Raw genomic sequence first — 18693 nt, forward strand, 5'->3', positions numbered from 1 at the left:
AATAGCTTTATCCAGCCCAGTGTGCCTGTCTACTTTTCGGTGTTTTTCACTTTGCAACAAAGTAAAAAAAAAAAAGTTTAAGCAAACAAGGTGGTTTCCTTTCTACCATTAGATAAATAGTGCTGTTTCATCATCTTCTATTAAAAGTGGTCTAAATGCAGATGTAGAAGTTATTAATGATTTCATGGAACTTAGTTCAATTAATGTGAGCCAATTCTATTGCCAGTTGTTTATCTTGAAGATTGATGGTGGTCTGCTCATTTCCATCTTATCTCCATCCTTCACAGGGCTTACAGGTTGGAACTAAGGAGCTTGAAGAAATGGGAGCGAAATTTTGTCTGGGACTCCTGATACTTCAGTCTAAAGCACTTTACAACAGTTCAGCCATGCTTCCTCAGTTAGAGGAGCTACTAGAGGCAGAAAACGAGAGCTCTGACAATCCACGGACCAGGTAAGGTCTCTGAGGTCTACTTTTATAATTGGCTTAGACTTATTTCTTGCGTGTTGTATCAAAATAATGCAAGTTTGAAATATTTTATATGAAGAAACAAGGAAACAAGATGATAAAAATATGATGTTGTTTATCTGAAGGTTCCTCTTAGTAAGCCACACCATTGTCCGTGGTATTTGGACTAATTTACTTTAAATGGAACCCGTCAGTTGACATTGCTGCTCATCATTGCGCTCAGGTTGTTCCTCCAGTATTGGTTGTAATACAGATCTGTTTTCTCTGAGTTTACCTAAGTTGTATCCATTGTTGAGCCATGATGAAGGCTAGGTGTTGTTGCTCCTGAAATATGTTGGCTGTTTTTATATGACTTTTCTTTTATCAACAATTGGACCTTTTCATCCATTATTGGTCTGGGGCAGCTTTTAGTATATGTATGGATAGAAATAAGCTGCCATTGCTGTCTTGTATTTGAAAAGGTTCACTGTCATCTGGAATTCACTTTACCAGGCTGCATATAAGTTGTAGATTAGTAAGACTTTACTGTGCTGACAGTGTGTAAATCTGCGGCCTCTCGACAGGTGGGCCTTGGCGTCGAACACCCGCATATTTGCGCACCAATCTGCAGACACAGCTATGCTGAGAGCACAAGCCTTGTAGGCTTCCAGCACAGTTGCCAGCGGCTAATGGAAAGCTACCAAATGCTTCTTGTAATCAGAAGCTTTCTGATCATGTGATTTCCGTGACAGCCAATCGCGGCGGTCACATGACCATAACCCCACCCCTACTCCCGGCATCTGAAACCTCTTCAAGGGCCGGGAGGTGCAAGTGCAAAAGGGTTAAAGTAGAACTAGAGGCAACACTTTTTTTTTTTTAATTTTGGATAGAGTAAGGGAGGGTTTTGTCAGGTTGCCATCTGATTTCCATTCACTTCCTGTCCCAAAGCCAAAACAGGATGTGAGGATAAATCTCTCTAAAGTGTGGGAATTTCTGGCTGACACCAGAATTAATGTCCCCTTTGGAAGATTCCCCCTCTATTCCTTTTCTGGGAGCAACCCAAAATGTGGGATTTCTTTTACTTGGGTGATAATGGTAAACAGGGCAAATGGAGAGGGTGAATCTCCCAAACGGGGGCACAGACAGCAATAAAAACCTGACAGGTGTTCTAATCCCTCTCTACCCTGTTCGAAAAACTAAAAAGTGCCACTCCAAGCAGGAAAATAAGCTCTCTCCCCCTGGTCCTGAGATGTGGGGTTGCTGGCATCCCAACTAACTCATCCAGCGGTAAACTGTATTGTAAAATATCCAGGACGCTGCTCTCCTAACCCAACTCATGTTGATGATATGCTAGGCAGCCTCAGACAGTGCTATTCCGCTAACCATGCCCGCTGACGCGTTTCATCCTGCCCACTGGGGCGTGGTCATAGAGGAGGCTCCTCTATCTACACAAGTCAGGTTGAGAGAGCGGCGTCCTAGATGTTTAAAAAAAACGTTTTGCTGTTAATTATACTTTTAAGGAAAATTCTACCTTTTCAAAAGAAAAATAAATGGCAAAAAAGTATTGTTTGTTTCTTTGCATTGGAGCCTGCAAAACATTGAAGCATCGATCAGTGGCCACAGGTCCAGTGGTCAGGCTCCTGCAGACTGTTCCTCCAGCTCAGGTGTCTTCCAAGATACGGACCTGCATCTACAGAGCAGGAGGAAGTATCAGTGGACTACATCACCACATCACCGCACTTGTGCTCCATTGAGGACTACAGTCTCTCTGCCATGGGGGAAGATTGGACTTGTAGTTTATCTCTGTGAATGAATGATGTGGCTCAGACATGCTGAATTCAAATATGACCGATAGGGAGAAGAGTTCCCAGAATCTGTAAGGGCTTCCAATGTTCAGGAAAACTTGCTTGCATGCGTAAATGCAGACATACAGAAAAAGCACACAAAATAGCCTGCGGGCATGATCCTGAGCCTTTCTAAGTAGTCATGGTAACTATCGTTTTGAGATTTACTTTTTTCTGATTATCATTCCCCCAAAAACTGTGTGATCTTCCAAAAGTACATTGAGCCGTATTGAAATACAATTTTATAAAGATACAAGAGTAAAAAAAACGGATTATTATTCGCAATGGCTGCAGTCTACTGGCACAGTGTTTCATTATATCTTGCAATTAGAGAAGTGATATGTCCAATCTGCCAAATTGGGTCTATTTGCAATTGTTTTCAACTATCTCCTGTTACAGTAATTACAGACACACCAGTTAAATATAATAATTATGGAAGCAGCGGTGTTCACAGGGCTTAATATGTTGGTGCTTAACTGTGTGTATTTGGTACAGAAGTTCTGTATATTCTATAAATTTTATGGATTTACATAAAACAGTGCCAAACATTGAAGCAGTAATAATCCCAGAAGCAAACATTTATTATATTGCAGATTACCAGTTCTTAGATGTGATGGCTGCATTCATTTTCTTCTCTGGCTTTCTTCTATTTTCATATGGTGATACAGGCAGTACGTCTGTTGTTTTTTCAGTTAGAGGGATGAGACAAACAATTCACCACTAGCAGGGGCCCTTACAGTGATCCGCTTTTATTTATTCATGTAAAACTTTTTTACCACCTTTTTTTTTTTTTTTTTTGCTTTAACTGCTTATAAAGTGTTATCTAGAGTTTGGCTTTGATTTGTTAGTGTATTTAACCACTTGCCGACTGCCGCACGACTATTTACGTCGGCAGTCAGCCCCTCACAGGCAAAGCGACGTAGGGCTACGTCTCTAGCCTGTAAGGGTTTTGTGTGCGAGCGCGCGCCCCGGAGGCGCGATCCCGCTCCTGCTCGGTCACGGACCCCACCGCGTGTGTGCCCGGCAGACCCAATGTCCTCCGGGCACTCGCGATCGTCCGTGACAGCGGGAAAAAGGCAGGCGGCTAGTGTAAACAAAGCCGCCTGTCAGTCTCCCCTGTGTAAGAATGGTGATCAAACGGTTCTACTATGTAGGACCGTTGATCTCTGCTGTTACACACACAGCCACATCCAATCACAGTTAGAAGCACGCCCCTAGGGACACACTTAACCCCTCCCTCTCCAATAAAGTTAACTCCTTCACTGCCAGTGTCATTTTTACAGTAACAGTGCATATGTATAGCACTGATTACTGTAGTAATGTCACTGGTACCCCCAAAAGTGTCAAAAATGTCAGTCAAGGGTCCGATCTGTCCGCCGCAATGTCGCAGTCCCGCAAAAAAAAAGATCGCCGCCATTACGCGTTAAAAAAAAACAACAAAAGTGACAAAAATCTTTCCCTTTGTTAGTAAACGCAATAACTTTTGCGCAAACCAATCAAAATACGCTTTTTGCGATTTTTTTTACCAAACATATGATAAAAAAAAATTGCCCTAAAATGTTAAAAAATTAGATTTTTAAATTTTTTTGGGGGGGAATTTCATATAAAAAAATTTGAAAAATATTGTTATTTTTGCAAAATTGACGCTCTTTTTTTTGTTTATAGCGCATGATCAAAAAATCGCACTGGTGATAAAATACCACCAAAAGAAAGCTCTGTTTGTGGGAAAAAAAGGATGCCAAATTCGTTTAGGTACAGTGTCGCACGACCGCACAATTGTCCGTTAAAGTCACACAGTGCCGAATCGCAAAATAGGCCCTGGTCAGGAAGGGGGTAAAATCTTCCGGGGCTTAAGTGGTTAATTCTTCTAATCCATCTAACACTCTTTCCTCCCCCTGCCTGGCAATGCTGCTGTCCAAAGGTGCCCCCTGCGCGCCTTCATCCCAGAGTGGAGGCACTCTGATACTGGAGATGTGTTATAGGCCAGATCACCAGGGGAAAATAGAGGGGGAAAGCTTAAGAAAAGAAAACGAATGCAGCCACCACATCTAATGATTGATAAGGTGCAATCTATTACATTTTTGTTTTTGGGTTTAATACCGCTTTAGAGCCCAGCCCCAAGAATTAGGCAAAATCTTCCCTTGCAGTGCCCCCTCCGCACTGCAAGGCTTAACTGCTCATTAGGTGTAAGGGTGCAGGAACAAGGAGTACCCTTACTCCTCGCTCATGGAGGCTCCCTCTTGCCATGCATCCACTCCTGTGTTGGCCAGAGTGGGGTGTAAGGTAAGTAATGGAGCCTCTGCAGGTCCCCCTAGACCAGTGATGGCAAACTTTGGTTTTGGAACTTAATTTCCCATGATGATCATGCACTATGCGGTGTTGCTGAGCATCATGGGAAATGTAGTTCAAAACATCTGGGGTGCCAAGGTTCGCCATGACTGCCCTAGACCTAACAAGCATTTAGCCCTTACAATGCTGATGGGGGCCCAACCCCAATGGTACATTTTGTCCAATTCCCAAAGCTGGACTTTGAAGCTGAATATCAGACAAGTAGCGGCATGGCTGAAATACACCTACAGTATCTCACAAAAGTGAGTACACCCCTCACATTTTTGTAAATATTTTATTCTATCTTTTCATGTGACAACACTGAAGAAATGACACTTTGCTACAATGTAAAGTAGTGAGTGTACAGCTTGTATAACAGTGTAACTTTGCTGTCCCCTCAAAATAACTCAACACACAGCCATCAATGTCTAAACTGCTGGTGGAGCGTTTTTAATTTTTTTTCTATTTTTCGGTATTGACAATCGAAGGCTACTATTTTTTTTACTATGTACCCGATACCCAGAGGGTGGGATCTAGGGGCCCCTTGTTAAAGGGGGCTTCCAGATTCCAATAAGTCCCCCACCCGCAGACCCTGACAATCACAGCCCAGGGTTGTTGGGAAGAGACCCTTGTCCCCAACTCCTCCATGTTGAGGGCATGTAGCCTGGTATGGGTCAGGAGGGGGGGGGGGGCGGTACGGATTTTGGGGGGTCTGCTACGCCATTTTTTCTTTATTTTTTCAATAGCCAATTGTAACTGCAAGTCATTTTAAATAGGATTTTACTAGTTTTTTTCCGTTGGAGCCATTACCCAAAAGGAATGCAAACGTGGGCATAACTTTTTTATTACCATATAAGTCATTCAAATTTAACTCTTCTTCTGTACTATCTCTTTTTTTTTTTGCAGATAAAAAATGGATTCCAAGCAGAAGCAATGTGCCACTATTGAGTTATTGATGAAAGAGGGGTGCAGGCTGTCCGACATCCACAGACAGCTACAAAATTGCCATTGACAAGAGCAATGTGCACAGATGGATGAAGACATTTTCAGGAGTGTCGCTCTTCAAACATTCTGTAGCCTCCTCTGGATGTCAGACAGACTGCACCCCTCCTTCATCAAGAGCTTAATGACAGTATGTTGCTTCTGCTTGGAATCCATTATTTACCTGCAATGAAAAAGAAGAAGAGTTACCATAGAGGAAGAGTTACTGTACCAACATATGAAAGTCGAGCAACCTAAAAGGTAATTAAAAAATGATGCCCACTTTTCCATTACGTTTGGTACAGCACCTCATTTATAGCAGCCATGCAACAGTTAGACAATTGCAAAAAACTGGTACGTCCTGTGATTAAATACATACCGCCTCATTTACCTTGTTAACAATAATGTTACATATATGTGATACATGTGGTGATTCCATTTGTTCTTGTTCTTTATTTTTACAGTAATTCCACTTTGTCCATTCTCCATTGAGTTCGTAATATCTTTATCTCACATTTCATTCCGCCAAGTCAAGCTTGTTGTTTAGTCATACAGTTTGTCTCTGACACAGCTCTGCTGAAGTCAAGATGTCTCATGTTGGCACTGAATTGGCTTTTCAGCCTGTGCCTTTGACATCAGACATTTCCACTTGTCAGAAATTATTTCTCTTCTTGTCTTCTCCCGCCTTGGTTCGTGATGGGTCTCCTCAACCGACTTCAGGCTTTTTTTTTTTTCTTTTCTTTTCTTTTTTTAAACTCTATGCCTAAAGGAAGAGAAAATGGAACAGGGCTGTCTGGTCAAGTTTTCTGGGATTAATTGCTTCTGCAGTATGATCCTGAAGAGTCAGAATCAATATTCTGCATGCTGCAGCCAGGTGGAATTGTCAGGACATATGTGGCTGGGACTGTGAGGAAGACACTTCTCTTTCCCCAAGAGGGGAATAGGATGATAGTTTTTTCTCACACTGACAATACAAATAAAGATGACTTTTCCTTTGTTGTAGTTCTTTAGAGTTTGGTAAAAGGACATATCGATATTTTCTTACTCTACTATAAATGGGTCTTTAAATTAAAGAAAACTTTTAGTTAGAGAAATATGGTGGCTACCATTGCTTTCTTCCCCAAAAATTAGTTGTCTAGCTAATCCAGTTACTTCAAGTGACTTTTAATCCTATTTAACCCATTCCCACCAACACCTTCTTGCCCTTTTAGTAGATCTAAATACCGTGAGACGGAGGCGGGCATTTTTGAATATGTGACCATTGTGGTTGGCAGTCACAGCAGTCACTTGGTTGGAAAGCTTCTTCTTAAGTGCAGCATTCCGCAGTATTTATTTAATTATAAAACAATGGTTAAAAACACTTACATGATCCAAGATAAATTAGGCATGTCAGTCAGCATAGTCAGATTCTTGATCAATCCTTTGTCTCTAGATGGAGAAAGCCGGCCAGAAGCTGTATCCGAAGGAGGGGAAGCGCGTGGGCAAGATGGCCACCTGGCTTCAGGAACAATGCTGGAATGCATGTGGGGCAGTAATGCATTTTGGAGTTGGTTCTGATGAAGGAGCGAGTTAGAGGGTGGCTACGTTTGCTCTCCATGGTTCCACTGTATGTAGGAATGTCCTTCTTGCTCACATCTAAGATGGACTATGAACTATGGGATTTGTAGTGTTCAAAGAGAAATGCACGTTACCGGATCTAATGTCACTATTCATTTCAAACAAATGGAAGGGAGGCTGTTTATCTCTGTAGGCTTTTTGGTTTAGCATACGTCTTTTGAAAGAAAAAATATAATGTTCAATAAAGTTTAACGCCTTGACGCTGACGTAACGCAAAACCGCAGCCATTTGCTTCAAGTGGTTTTACCGGGGTGATGCCAGCAGCTGCAGGCATCATCCGGTAACATTTTTTAGAGCCGACAGTCTGCTTTCTTCTAATAACAACCAATGCGTCTAATTAGCCACTTGCCTGTTATTACAAGCATCGGGAGAGAACGTCCACCCCTCACCCCCGTCCCACCAGGAGGCCTGAGTGACCAGCAAGCACGTTCGCCGGCTGGCCCTTGACCCAAAAAAAGACTTCCCGTGTCTTAAAGGCAAAACCAATGCTCAAAGCAGGTAAGTATACTATGTTTATTATTTTAAAAAAAACTGAACCTTTACAAAGGCAGTATTCACTGCAAAGTGAAAGTTCCATTGAAGAGTGAACAGCCTAGTCGCCTTTACTAAATCAACCCCCATGTCTTGCTTTTGTGCTGTTGTTATAAATTCTGTATATAGCCCACAGAACAGAAAGTCCACATCTGGTTAATCTGCTGCTTAACTGCAGACAGGAAAATTAACTTTTATTATACAGAGAAAAGACAAAGGGGTTGATTTACTAAAGGAAAATAGACAAAGTGCAGTTGCATTCTGTAAGAGCCTTCTTAAACAAGCAGAAGCTCTGCTGACTTCCATCATCCAATCATGTGCAAGCAAAAAATGCAGCTTGTTTATTTTCCTTGCACGTGATTAGGTATTTTTTGCAAAATTAAATTGTATCTCATTTACAAAGCTTTGGAGCAACTGCAATTGCAGATTGCAACTGCACTTTGCAAAGTGCACTGTTTATTTGACTTTAATAAATCAACCTCACTGTATTCCAACAACTGTAGGTTCAGATGCACATTACTTGACCTTCTGGAGGTCCTTTTTATATTGCCATCACACCGGAAAGGGACCTTTCTGACTTGCACATTGGTTGATCGGTATAATGAACAAAACATTTTTCAATTTTTACTTTTTGGAAACATTATTTGGAAGAGAAGGCAAGTGTCTATATTTCATACACATCATGTAGGATTGCTAATATATGAGTTGACTTCTGAGCAAATGCACTAGCAGAATGTACTGCATTAGCTGCTCTCTTGTCAGATCAGATATTTAATAGGAACCCTGGAAGCACAAAACCCTTTCCTTATGATCATCTGACATTGTGCAGCTTTAGTCATGAGATATGCTGCTGCTGTAAAAAAGGTAAAGGAAAAACAGTGCATGTAAACCTTGTTGAAGTTTAATAAATTTGGAGTGAACACACAGTCATCGGATGCCCCACTGGCATCATTGTGCACTTAAAGGGCAAATTACTGAACAGAAAGAAAAATAAAATATTGTATTAGATTGTGTATTGTTTCCGTAAATTGCCATAAGGAATGTTTTAGGATGTACAGTATGGTTTTATAACCCTGAACCATTGAGAACATTCCTTTTACATAGTTACATAGTTTGTGAGGTTGAAAAAATACACCAGTCCATCCAGTTTAACCCATGATGTGTGTGTGTGTGTGTGTGTGTGTTTGCTGTTAACCGTACATTGTATACCCCTGTATTTTGTTGTCTTAAAGGTGCCCATCTAATAGTTTTTTGAAACTATTGATGCTCCCTGCTGATGACCCTTGCTTGTGGAAGAGAATTCTACATCCTTACTGCTCTGACAGTAAAGAACCCTTTACGTTTTTTATGGTTAAAATGTTTTTCCTCTAGTTTTAGTGAGTGGCCACGTGTCTTATTGTATTCCCTTACTCTGAAAAGTTTGTTCCTTATACTAGGGTCATCACCAGTACAGTATTTGTACATTGACAGCATATCCCCCCTCAAGCGTCTCTTCTCCAGAGAGAATAAGTTCAGTGCTTGTACTCTTTCCTCATAGCTGAAGTCCTCCATTCCCCTAATTATTTTTGTTGCCCTTCTTTGGACTTTCTCCAGTTCCAGCACATCCTTCCTGAGGACCGGTGCCCAGAACTGGACGGCATACTCCAGATGTGGCCGGACCAGAGTCTTGTAGAGTGGGAGAATAATCTCTTTATTTCTGGAGTGAATCCCCTTTTTATACATCCCAGTATTCTGTTGGATTTGAATGCTTTTGGTGGCATCGCCATGTGGTAGCAGCTCCTGGTTCCATTGGTTTCTTATTGCAGGCGCTGGTTGCTCTGCAAATGTTTCAAGAAGGACGGCATTTGCAAAGAAGAAGTGTTTGAAGGAATTGCCGCTTTAACCACTTGCATTCCACCTTGTGATCCCCCTTCATTACCAATCCATTTTTCAATCACTGACAGTTACTCCATCATGCATCACTGTACCTAAATTCATTTTTTCTTATTTTTTGAGATAGATAGAGATTTCTATTGGTGGTATTTAAAGTGTTACTAAACCCACAACGGTAAAATCTGTCTGTATATGCAGTAAAGCATGCTTGTTATTCTAACTGTGGGGGTAATCGTCAACATTGTGTAAAAAGGCTGTTTGATCCCATCTTCTCTGATCCCCCTCCCCTTCTTCCACAGTCCCCAATTCATCTCCTGATAAGACAGAGCCTTTAGAGTTACTCTGCACATGCTCAGTTGAGTCTGTATTGTAGAAAGTTGCTTTTTTTTTTTTTTTCACGGGAAGGTGCAATCAGCACTGTACAGACAGAGGGTCAGGGGTCACATGTGAGTCTTGAAAACCGTGCTGTACATATAAAACATCCCCAAGCAACGTTGCAAGTATCTTCAGGTAATACAAACTATTCAAACAGGCGTGGTGACGTCATGTACGGTAGCTCCGCCCAAGAGTAATTTTACTCTTTGCTTTTAATAGAGAGTTAGCTCCACCCAAGAGTAATTTTACTCTTTGCTTTTAATAAAAATTAGAAATTAGTAAGAAACTTTTATTAAAAGCAAACAGTAAAACTACTCTTGGGCGGGGCTAATGTATGTGACGTCATTACGCCTGTTTGAATAGTTTGTATCACCTTGAGATACTTACAACTTTGCTTGGAAATGTTTTATATGTACAGCGCTGTTTTCACGATTCACATGTGAGAAGTTTTACTTTTTTCTTTTTATAAAAGTTTCCCTTGGATTTACACTTTGTGGGCATTTCTATTTTAATGTTATGGTGGAATCTTACATTATAATCATTGCGTATATAGATTAAATCAGCGCTAAATTCCATGAATATCTTGTATGAATAAATGCGTATAAAAACATGAATAAATACGTATCCAGATAAGTGCAAAAAAGAAATAAATATCATATAATCTTCACATAAATAGCATAAAAAAATTAAAAAATATAAAAATAAGATGAAAGTGCTGGTGATGACTCTTGTGTATCCATATGTGTACAATAAAATGCTAGTTGTTTTAATGATAATTAAATTGCACAAGTGCAGAAGGTGAATACAATAGTATGGTGCTTATAATATCACAACATAAGCAAAGTGCAAAGCAATGAAAGTGCTAAAAAGTCCAGCTTAAAGCATAAGGTGCAAAACGATGCAGATGTGACTTGTGATCGTGATGTGAGTGACGTAGTATACACTCAATTCCAATATTTTCACCAATGTGACTGATAACCGCAGTGAATCCAAACACTGGTAAAAAATGGCCGCTCACCTTAAAGTGAATGATAACAGGCGTAGTGTAACAGCTATGTCTCCTGACAAGCCTTAATCAGATGATCCAGGGGGTTGATTAGTGTGGATAAATGCTGAGACTCCAGCCAAGCCTTTAACAAATACCCAGGGGAAGTGGATGTAGGTAAACCCGAACTGCATTCACTGGTCACTCTCCCTCATATAGATGTAAATGACAAGAAGGGGGCTCATGGTGTAGTATATCCACATATTATTTTTAAAAAAACATAGTAACTTACATTTAAAAACTCATTGACGCTCTGCCGCAGCTCGCGGAGTGTAGGAAAAGAACTACTTCTGGTCATGGCCGTAGACCAGGAAGTGACGTCACCTGGCTCCTCCCGACGTGTTGCGTCACACACCTCGTGACTTTTTCAAGGGTAATCATTACCATGCATACCTAATACACAACTGGTAAATTGGAGATTAGAGTCCGCTTGTTCCGGTAAGAGTCCATTCTCTATGCTGGTGACGGCTCATGTGGTGATTATGAACTTCTTCTCGATGAGACACCTTCCATCACATAGTGGTGTTGCATTACTGGATTGGGACTGTTAGTTTTCCATTATATGCATTGAAAGTGGACTTTTGAAAAAATACATTTTTAATTTTTCTTATTTTTTTCTATATATAATTTTTTTTCATTTTTGCACTATATTGGTGTGTTTTGTATATCATTATTGTTAGCGCTGCAAATTATGTTTATATAATCATGTACGCAGTGCCGGGACAAGGTCATCTAGAGCCCAGGGCAAATATACCAATTTGCTCCCCCCCCAAGATATATGAGCATTATGTGTCAGCAAAAATCCCCCCCCCCAATAAAAATTGAGCATTAATCTGTATGCGCACCTCCTAAGTATAAATCCCCCCCAATGAAAATCCACCCCCTGCTGAAACTCCTTATCAGCACAAATTTTTGCCCCCCCCCATCTCCCCACAGCTCAAATCCCCTCATTCACCATATGCTCCCAAAATAAATGCAAACCCTCAAAACAAAATTGCCCCCTCCTAGTATAAATCCTCTACCCCTCAAATTTCCCCTCTGAGCGCAAAACATCTACCCCCCCACTCCAACATCTCTCCCTCCCCCACTCTAAACCCCCCTTACAGCACAAAATCTCCCCAATCCTCTGTCCTAGCACAAATCCCCCCAAAATTCCCCTTCCTAGCACAAATACCTCCCGTTATCCCTGCTGGCACCCCCCCCCCAAAAAAAAAACAAAACAAAAACAAATTCCCCTCCCAGCACAAATATTTTTCTCCCATCCCCCCTACCATATTACATTTTCTAGCACAAACCCCCCAAAATTCCCCCTCCTAGCACAAATTTTCTTCCCCCATCCCCCTCCCAAAACAAATATCCTCAATTCACCACTCCTAGCACACCTCTCAGAATTTCCCCTCCTAGAAAAATTCTTATCCCCTGCTGGGCCCCAAACCCCCCCTCCCAACACAAATCCCCTCCCCTGATTTCCTTGTGGTGCCCCCCCCCCCCACTTTACATGATACCACAGTGCCAAGGGCAGCCGTCCCTCCTGCCCACCCCTTGTCCATGCCCTGAATGTACGTACAAAATCGTCTAATGATCACACTCTTTTACAATCATACTGAAAGATATGTATGAAGCCACCAAAACATCTGTGAATGCATCAAGTCTCTGCAATCTGTTAATTTGTACCTGGGAACTGCACATCTCCTTATAATTGATGTATTCTGTTTGTAACCAATGGCTGAATGCCAGAGTAACACCACACCATAGTGAGGAAGAATTAATTAGGTCTGGTAAGGTATGTGAGACGCTGACCTTCTTGGAAGAAGATACAAGGGTCATTGTATTTAATTATTGTGACCTGCTAAGAGTCGGTATCCTATCCTGTTTCATTTATAACCCACTGTATACTGTACAATAACACTACTGATTCTTTATCATACCATACAACAGTACATATATTATAGTTTATTTACTCTGCTCCACTGAAAGGAGCTACACAGCATTGTGATTTATTTTTCTCTACGCCAGGGAAATTACAATGGCCTAGGCTAGTAAGAATTAGAACTCGGTTCTCTCTTTGAAAATCTAAGTATTTGATGTTAAACAGATCAATGCCATCAGCCTGTGGCTCTGGAGGTACATGGGCCTTCACATGGCACTCTGGGATACTTTTCAGCCTCAAGAAGCTTTAAACCCTCATTGTGCTTCAGGGGTCAAATAGCCATTGTGCAGCCGTACTCCACAGGCAGTTCTGTTAACACTAGAAAATGACCGGTGATCAGAAGGCATAGGTAAAAAAGAAAAGCCAAGACATGTCAGAAGTTCCATTGTTATAATAACCTACACCATGATAAATGACCAGGAATCATTTGGAATAGTTCATAGTTTTGTAAGTGTAGAAGGACGGTATTGCAAAAGCACTTCATGAGTCTCTAGTGTTGGCCACAGTTGGCTTTATAAACAATTTATTTAATTGAAAGCAGTTATAAACCTCATAAATTAAAAGTGAACAATTAACCTTCTATAGCAGGGGTGTCAAATTCAATTTAATTGCGGGCCGCATCAACATTACAGTTGCCCTCAAAGGGCCGGTGATATCTATAAGACTATTTAAATGTATTTACTCTTTATCATTAATAATTGCCTCTGTATTCGATTATTGCTGGTTTCATTATTAACTCTGATGATGTCAAATTTGTGATGAAACGCGTAAGACGGAATTCCCGGTCGGACTACTGAACGCTCACCGTACTGCAGAGTTTGAAAGCTACATGCTGCATATATTTATTTATTTTATTTCAGGTGCTTATATAGCGCTGTCAATTTACGCAGCGCTTTACATATACATTGCACATTCACATCAGTTCCTGCCCTCAAGGAGCTTACAATCTAAGGTCCCTAACTCACATTCATACATACATAGTAGGGCCAATTTATTTTTTATACAGGATTCAATTAACCTACCAGCATGTCTTTGGAGTGTGGGAGGAAACCGGAGTACCCAGAGGAAACCCACGCAGGTACAGGGAGAACATGCAAACTCCAGGCAGGTAGTGTCGTGGTTGGGATTCAAACCAGCGACCCTCTTGCTGCTAGGTGAAAGTGCTAACCACTACACCACTGTGCCGCCCGTGCACAGTGCTTGTTTTACCATTTTCTATGTAAGTGCAACTTTTATTGATAGATATTTTAAGCTTGGAAGGTACTGCACTATTTGAGTCTTTTCCTTCTGAGGTGTCACTGTTGTGAGAAGGGGGAAGGAGGTCCTATGGGTCATCATTTCATCATATCCTTATTAGCTGCTTACATCTGATGTTATCCTGCCATTTTTGACCGCTCTATAACATGAGGGTCAAATCCATCTGGTGAGCAGTTTTATTTGTCACGTGGGGATTGATGAAGCACTTTCTACCTACTCACTGGTGATTGGAGGACCTTTTCCATTTTATTTTTCATCAAAGACTCTCTTATGGGATGTATATCATTTATTATTGGCCCTGCCTTTTTGTTTATTTTTCATTATTCACTAAAGCCTTAAGCTTTGAAGGACAGGTGCATACTGGCACAGAGCTCACTCACACTCCTTGGGGGGAGGGGGCAGAAACAGGCATCTCCAAGCTTTCAAAGAGAAGCAAAGGATCTGTAGGAGGAGCTCTTTCCTCCTGTCTGTAGGACTGCTGGGACAAGGTGGGGGCAGAGATGAGGGGGTGCTGTAGCTGCAGGAGTGGTGTGAGGGCCACATGAAATGGCCTGGGGGGCCGCATTTGTCCCGCGGGCCTTGTGTTTGACACAGTTGTGCTATAGTGTGTACTTGCCTCAATTCAAAGCACCTAGTGTGGTTCCTATTTTATTCCTCCTCTCCTCTATCTGCCCCATCTGTGCATGACAGCCTCATCCATGCATGTTTCCCTATAAGATTGTGTGTAAGGAATGGATGGAGAAATGTCTATTCCCTTCACTCAGGTTTCAGATTACACTCAGCTTTGTGCTCTATGCTCTGCTTTGTGTGACATCAGATCCCCATCCCCTGCCTGCTAGAGTTTGGAAATGCTGTGTAAAATGTATGCTTTAGAAGGCTGTGGGGAAGAGATACTGTATCTGCAGATACACAGGTACAACTTACGTAGAAGGATTTGTTATATCTCTGTGTGTCACTTGAGGCCAGTCACTTCACTGGGTATATGCAAGGGTTTACAATCATTTTAGAGGTCCATTCACACCAAAATAGATGGGTGGAGTGCAGGTGTGCACTAATGTGCTTTGGCACGCTGTGTTTAATTGCACTTTAAAGTCCAATATTCTTTATTGAGTTTTATCATATACAAGGACATTGTCAGCATTATAAAGTAGCAATTAGGGATGATCGAACTTTTGAAAAGTTTGGTTCGACCAGAACACCCGAATTTCCCAAAAGTTCGGTTCGGATTCCAGAACCCCATTGAAATCAATGGGACCCAAACTTCGGGAATCAAAAAACACAATTTTGAAGCCCAAAAAATCCAATAAATGCCCCTAAAACGTGCCTAGGGTTCTGGGTCATGCCCCAGGGACTATGAATCAGGCAAAAAAAATTCTTAAAAATTGTCTTTTTTGATAGAGAGCCAATTACTGAAAAAATTATTGGAAAAAAAAAATGATATTTCTTTGGATTTAGTGTCTGGGGGGTCTAAAAAGTGTACTTGTGAAGTTTCAGCTCTGTAGCATGTCCAGAACCAGAAAAAAAAAAAACAGATTATTTTTCTTAGAATTTCAGTAGCGCAGGGATGGTGTTACCCTCCTTTCACACCTGGGCGTTTTTGTTTCAGGCATTTTTCAGGCGTTTTTTTGAAGGCGTTTGGAGGCAGGCATGACATCTGAACTTCTGTATAGGGGTATATATATATATATATATATATATATATATATATATATATATATATATATATACATGTGTATATATATATGTATACCCCTAACCCAGAATCTGCATAGTGGGGTCACTCTGACATGGCAGAGTGGGGTCACCCTGGCATGGCAGTCAGGACACCCTAAACTACATTACGGTCACCCTGACATGGCAGAATCAGGTCACCCTAAACTACACTACGGTGACCCTGACATGGCAGAGTCAGGTCACCCTAAACTACACTACGGTCACCCTGACATGGCAGAGTCAGGTCACCCTAAACTACACTACGGTCACCCAGACACTTAAAAGTATCCCTACAAAAACTAGATTATTGAATATAACTATAGTGGTATATAGTACCCTAACTACACTGCATATCCCTTTCCTCACATTAAAAGAACAGCTCCATACAGCAGAAGATAATTGCAAAATGACAGTGGAGCTTTACAAGCAGCAGGAGAAACACAAATGCTTCCACTCTCTTCCACAGCCTCTGTATTACAGTGCTAGAGCTTTGGCGGGGCTATGTTATATACTGGGGGGCGTATTCACTCCTGATTGGCCTCTGGAACCGTAGTCACTCCAATCACATTCCTAGCAGACTCCTGCCCCCTCAATTGGCTTTTACTGATGTTTCTGGGCCAATCACTGGCTTTTAAAGCCCAGTTCCTGTCCCATTGCATTTTGGGCGGTTCTGGTGACCGAATTTTGAACACCCAATGTTCGGGTTGAACCGATGGTCGACCCGAACTGTTCGATCATCCCTAGTAGCAATCAACAATGGACAACCGTACAACAAAGTTAAGGGATGGGCTAAGGTTAGACAGAGCCGGATGACCACACGTTAGCCTGCATCAGGAAATGCTATAAAATGAACACAAAGAGCATAGTAGTGTAGCCCAACCCCAACCAACTAGGGGGAATGGGAGAAACAGGAGTTAAATTCTCTTGCAAATATCAGTATAGAACAGCATTATCAGCATACCTTCTGAAGTGAATCGGCTCTCCTAAACTGGGGTCCGGGTTTGGCTACCATACCACTCTGCCCAGGGGTCCCATGCTGCTGACACTTTGTGACTAGTATCAGAAGCCAGGGTAAACAGTTTCTCCTACACATATTGTTGATGAGTCTGTGCGAGAACTTCGCTGAGTGATGGAATCCTTATAGATTTCCAATTTCTTAATAGGGTAAGCCTAGCTGCTAACAACAGATTAACTACCACATTTTTTAAGGGATAGGGAATGTTTTCAATACCCAGGTTCAGTAGTGCAAGTTCGAGGCCAATTGCAACGGTAGTCTGCTAATGTCTGAAAGGGTTTAAAAGATCCCCGGCCAATATGTGGCCAGATATCTACAAGACCATAGGAGATTAAACAGCGTTCCTACTTGCCCGCAGCCACGCCAGCAAAGATTTGACGTGTGGGGGTAAAATTTGGCTAAGCGGGATGTGTCAGATACCAGCGATAAGTAATCTTATGCATCATTTCCCATATGTTTGCATTCCTAGTATAGGGGTAAATGTCTGCGGGTGCACTCTGCCACCGTTCTAATGTAAATTGCATGGCCAAATCTCGTTCCCAGGCAAGGTGGGAATTGTTTTTGACAAAGTTTGTTTTGTCTCCTAAGTGCAGATATATTAAAGAGATCCCTCTCTCAGCAGTGGTAGGGGCTTGTAGAAAATTAGCTATTTTGGTCGGAATGAGGCATTGCCTTTCAAGGCAGGATCTCAGTAGGGAGGAAATCTGCATGTATGTAAGGTATTTGCTATTCGGGAAATGGTATATACCTTGGAGCATTGAGAAGGGCTTAATCGTGTCATTTTACAGCAAGTTTTGGACAGTACCCATCCACCTGTCTATCCATAGTCTAAGGTTGATGTTCGGAATTGCCAGCGAGCACACTTCCAAGGGTGAATGGCAACCCTAGCTCCGCTCTAAGCAGAGGACCACATACGACTCCACGCATGCAACGTGGCCAAAACTGGCAGTGGAAGATCTAAGTGGAAGCGTTTTTTAAACGGCTGTGAGAGCAGTGAAGCGCGCAGGTTTTTGCCCGGTATGAGATCAGATTCCGGGTGCACCCAAGAGGAACTCGGAGATGGCATGAACCAATTCCTCAGTTGGGTTAAGATAGAGGCCAGATAGTAATCCCTAAGAATTACATGTCCTAAGTCCCCAGCCCTCCTATGGTGAGTAAGTTTACTTTACAATGTTTATTTTGCCAAAGAAATTTGTTAACTGTCCTCTGCAATTTAGCGAGGAACGACAAGGGGAGAGGAATCGGCAGCGTCCTAAAAAGGTAGAGAAGTCTAGGCAGGACTAGCATTTTGATGGCTGTCAGGCGACCTAGCCATGAGAGTTCTACTTTGGAAATTCCCAACAAATGAGGAGGGAGTAGATAGCTTTAAACAGCAAATCAGTAGTTTTTGTAAGCCTGATCCCCAGGTAATCTATATCTGCATCTTTCCATAAAAAGAGATAGAGTGTTTCCAACCTCGATTTTACCTCTGTGGGAAGCCCTAAATTTAAGATATGAGACTTAGTAGCATTCAATTTGTAATAAGACACCTCCTGGAACAATAACAGGGCATCATAAGCTTCCTTGAGGGAAGATTCTACGTTGGACAACATCAGAAGAATGTCATCGGCAAATAGGCCTATAACATGAGATCGGCCCGCTATGTCAAGTCCCCTGATGTTGGGGTGAGATTTTACATAGGAAGCCAGAGGTTCAATCAGTAAATTGAATATCAACGTGGATAGGGGGCACCCTTGGCGA

The 18693-nt window shown here is 41.7% G+C and overlaps 1 protein-coding gene across 1 annotated transcript in view; it reads left to right on the plus strand.

Annotated features, from left to right (window-relative positions):
- AGBL1 (AGBL carboxypeptidase 1) overlaps positions 1-18693 on the plus strand; it is a gene marked incomplete at its 5' end in the record, with an annotated part of 1093821 nt that overhangs the window by 764208 nt on the left and 310920 nt on the right. Inside the window, one exon of the mRNA XM_082254318.1 lies at positions 288-451. Within this exon, the coding sequence (XP_082110444.1) occupies positions 288-451 (164 nt within the window). The remainder of the gene's footprint in view (positions 1-287; positions 452-18693) is intronic.

Source organism: Pelophylax lessonae, assembly GCF_965119305.1.
Source record: "Pelophylax lessonae genome assembly, chromosome: 4".
NCBI classification, from domain to species: domain Eukaryota; kingdom Metazoa; phylum Chordata; class Amphibia; order Anura; family Ranidae; genus Pelophylax; species Pelophylax lessonae.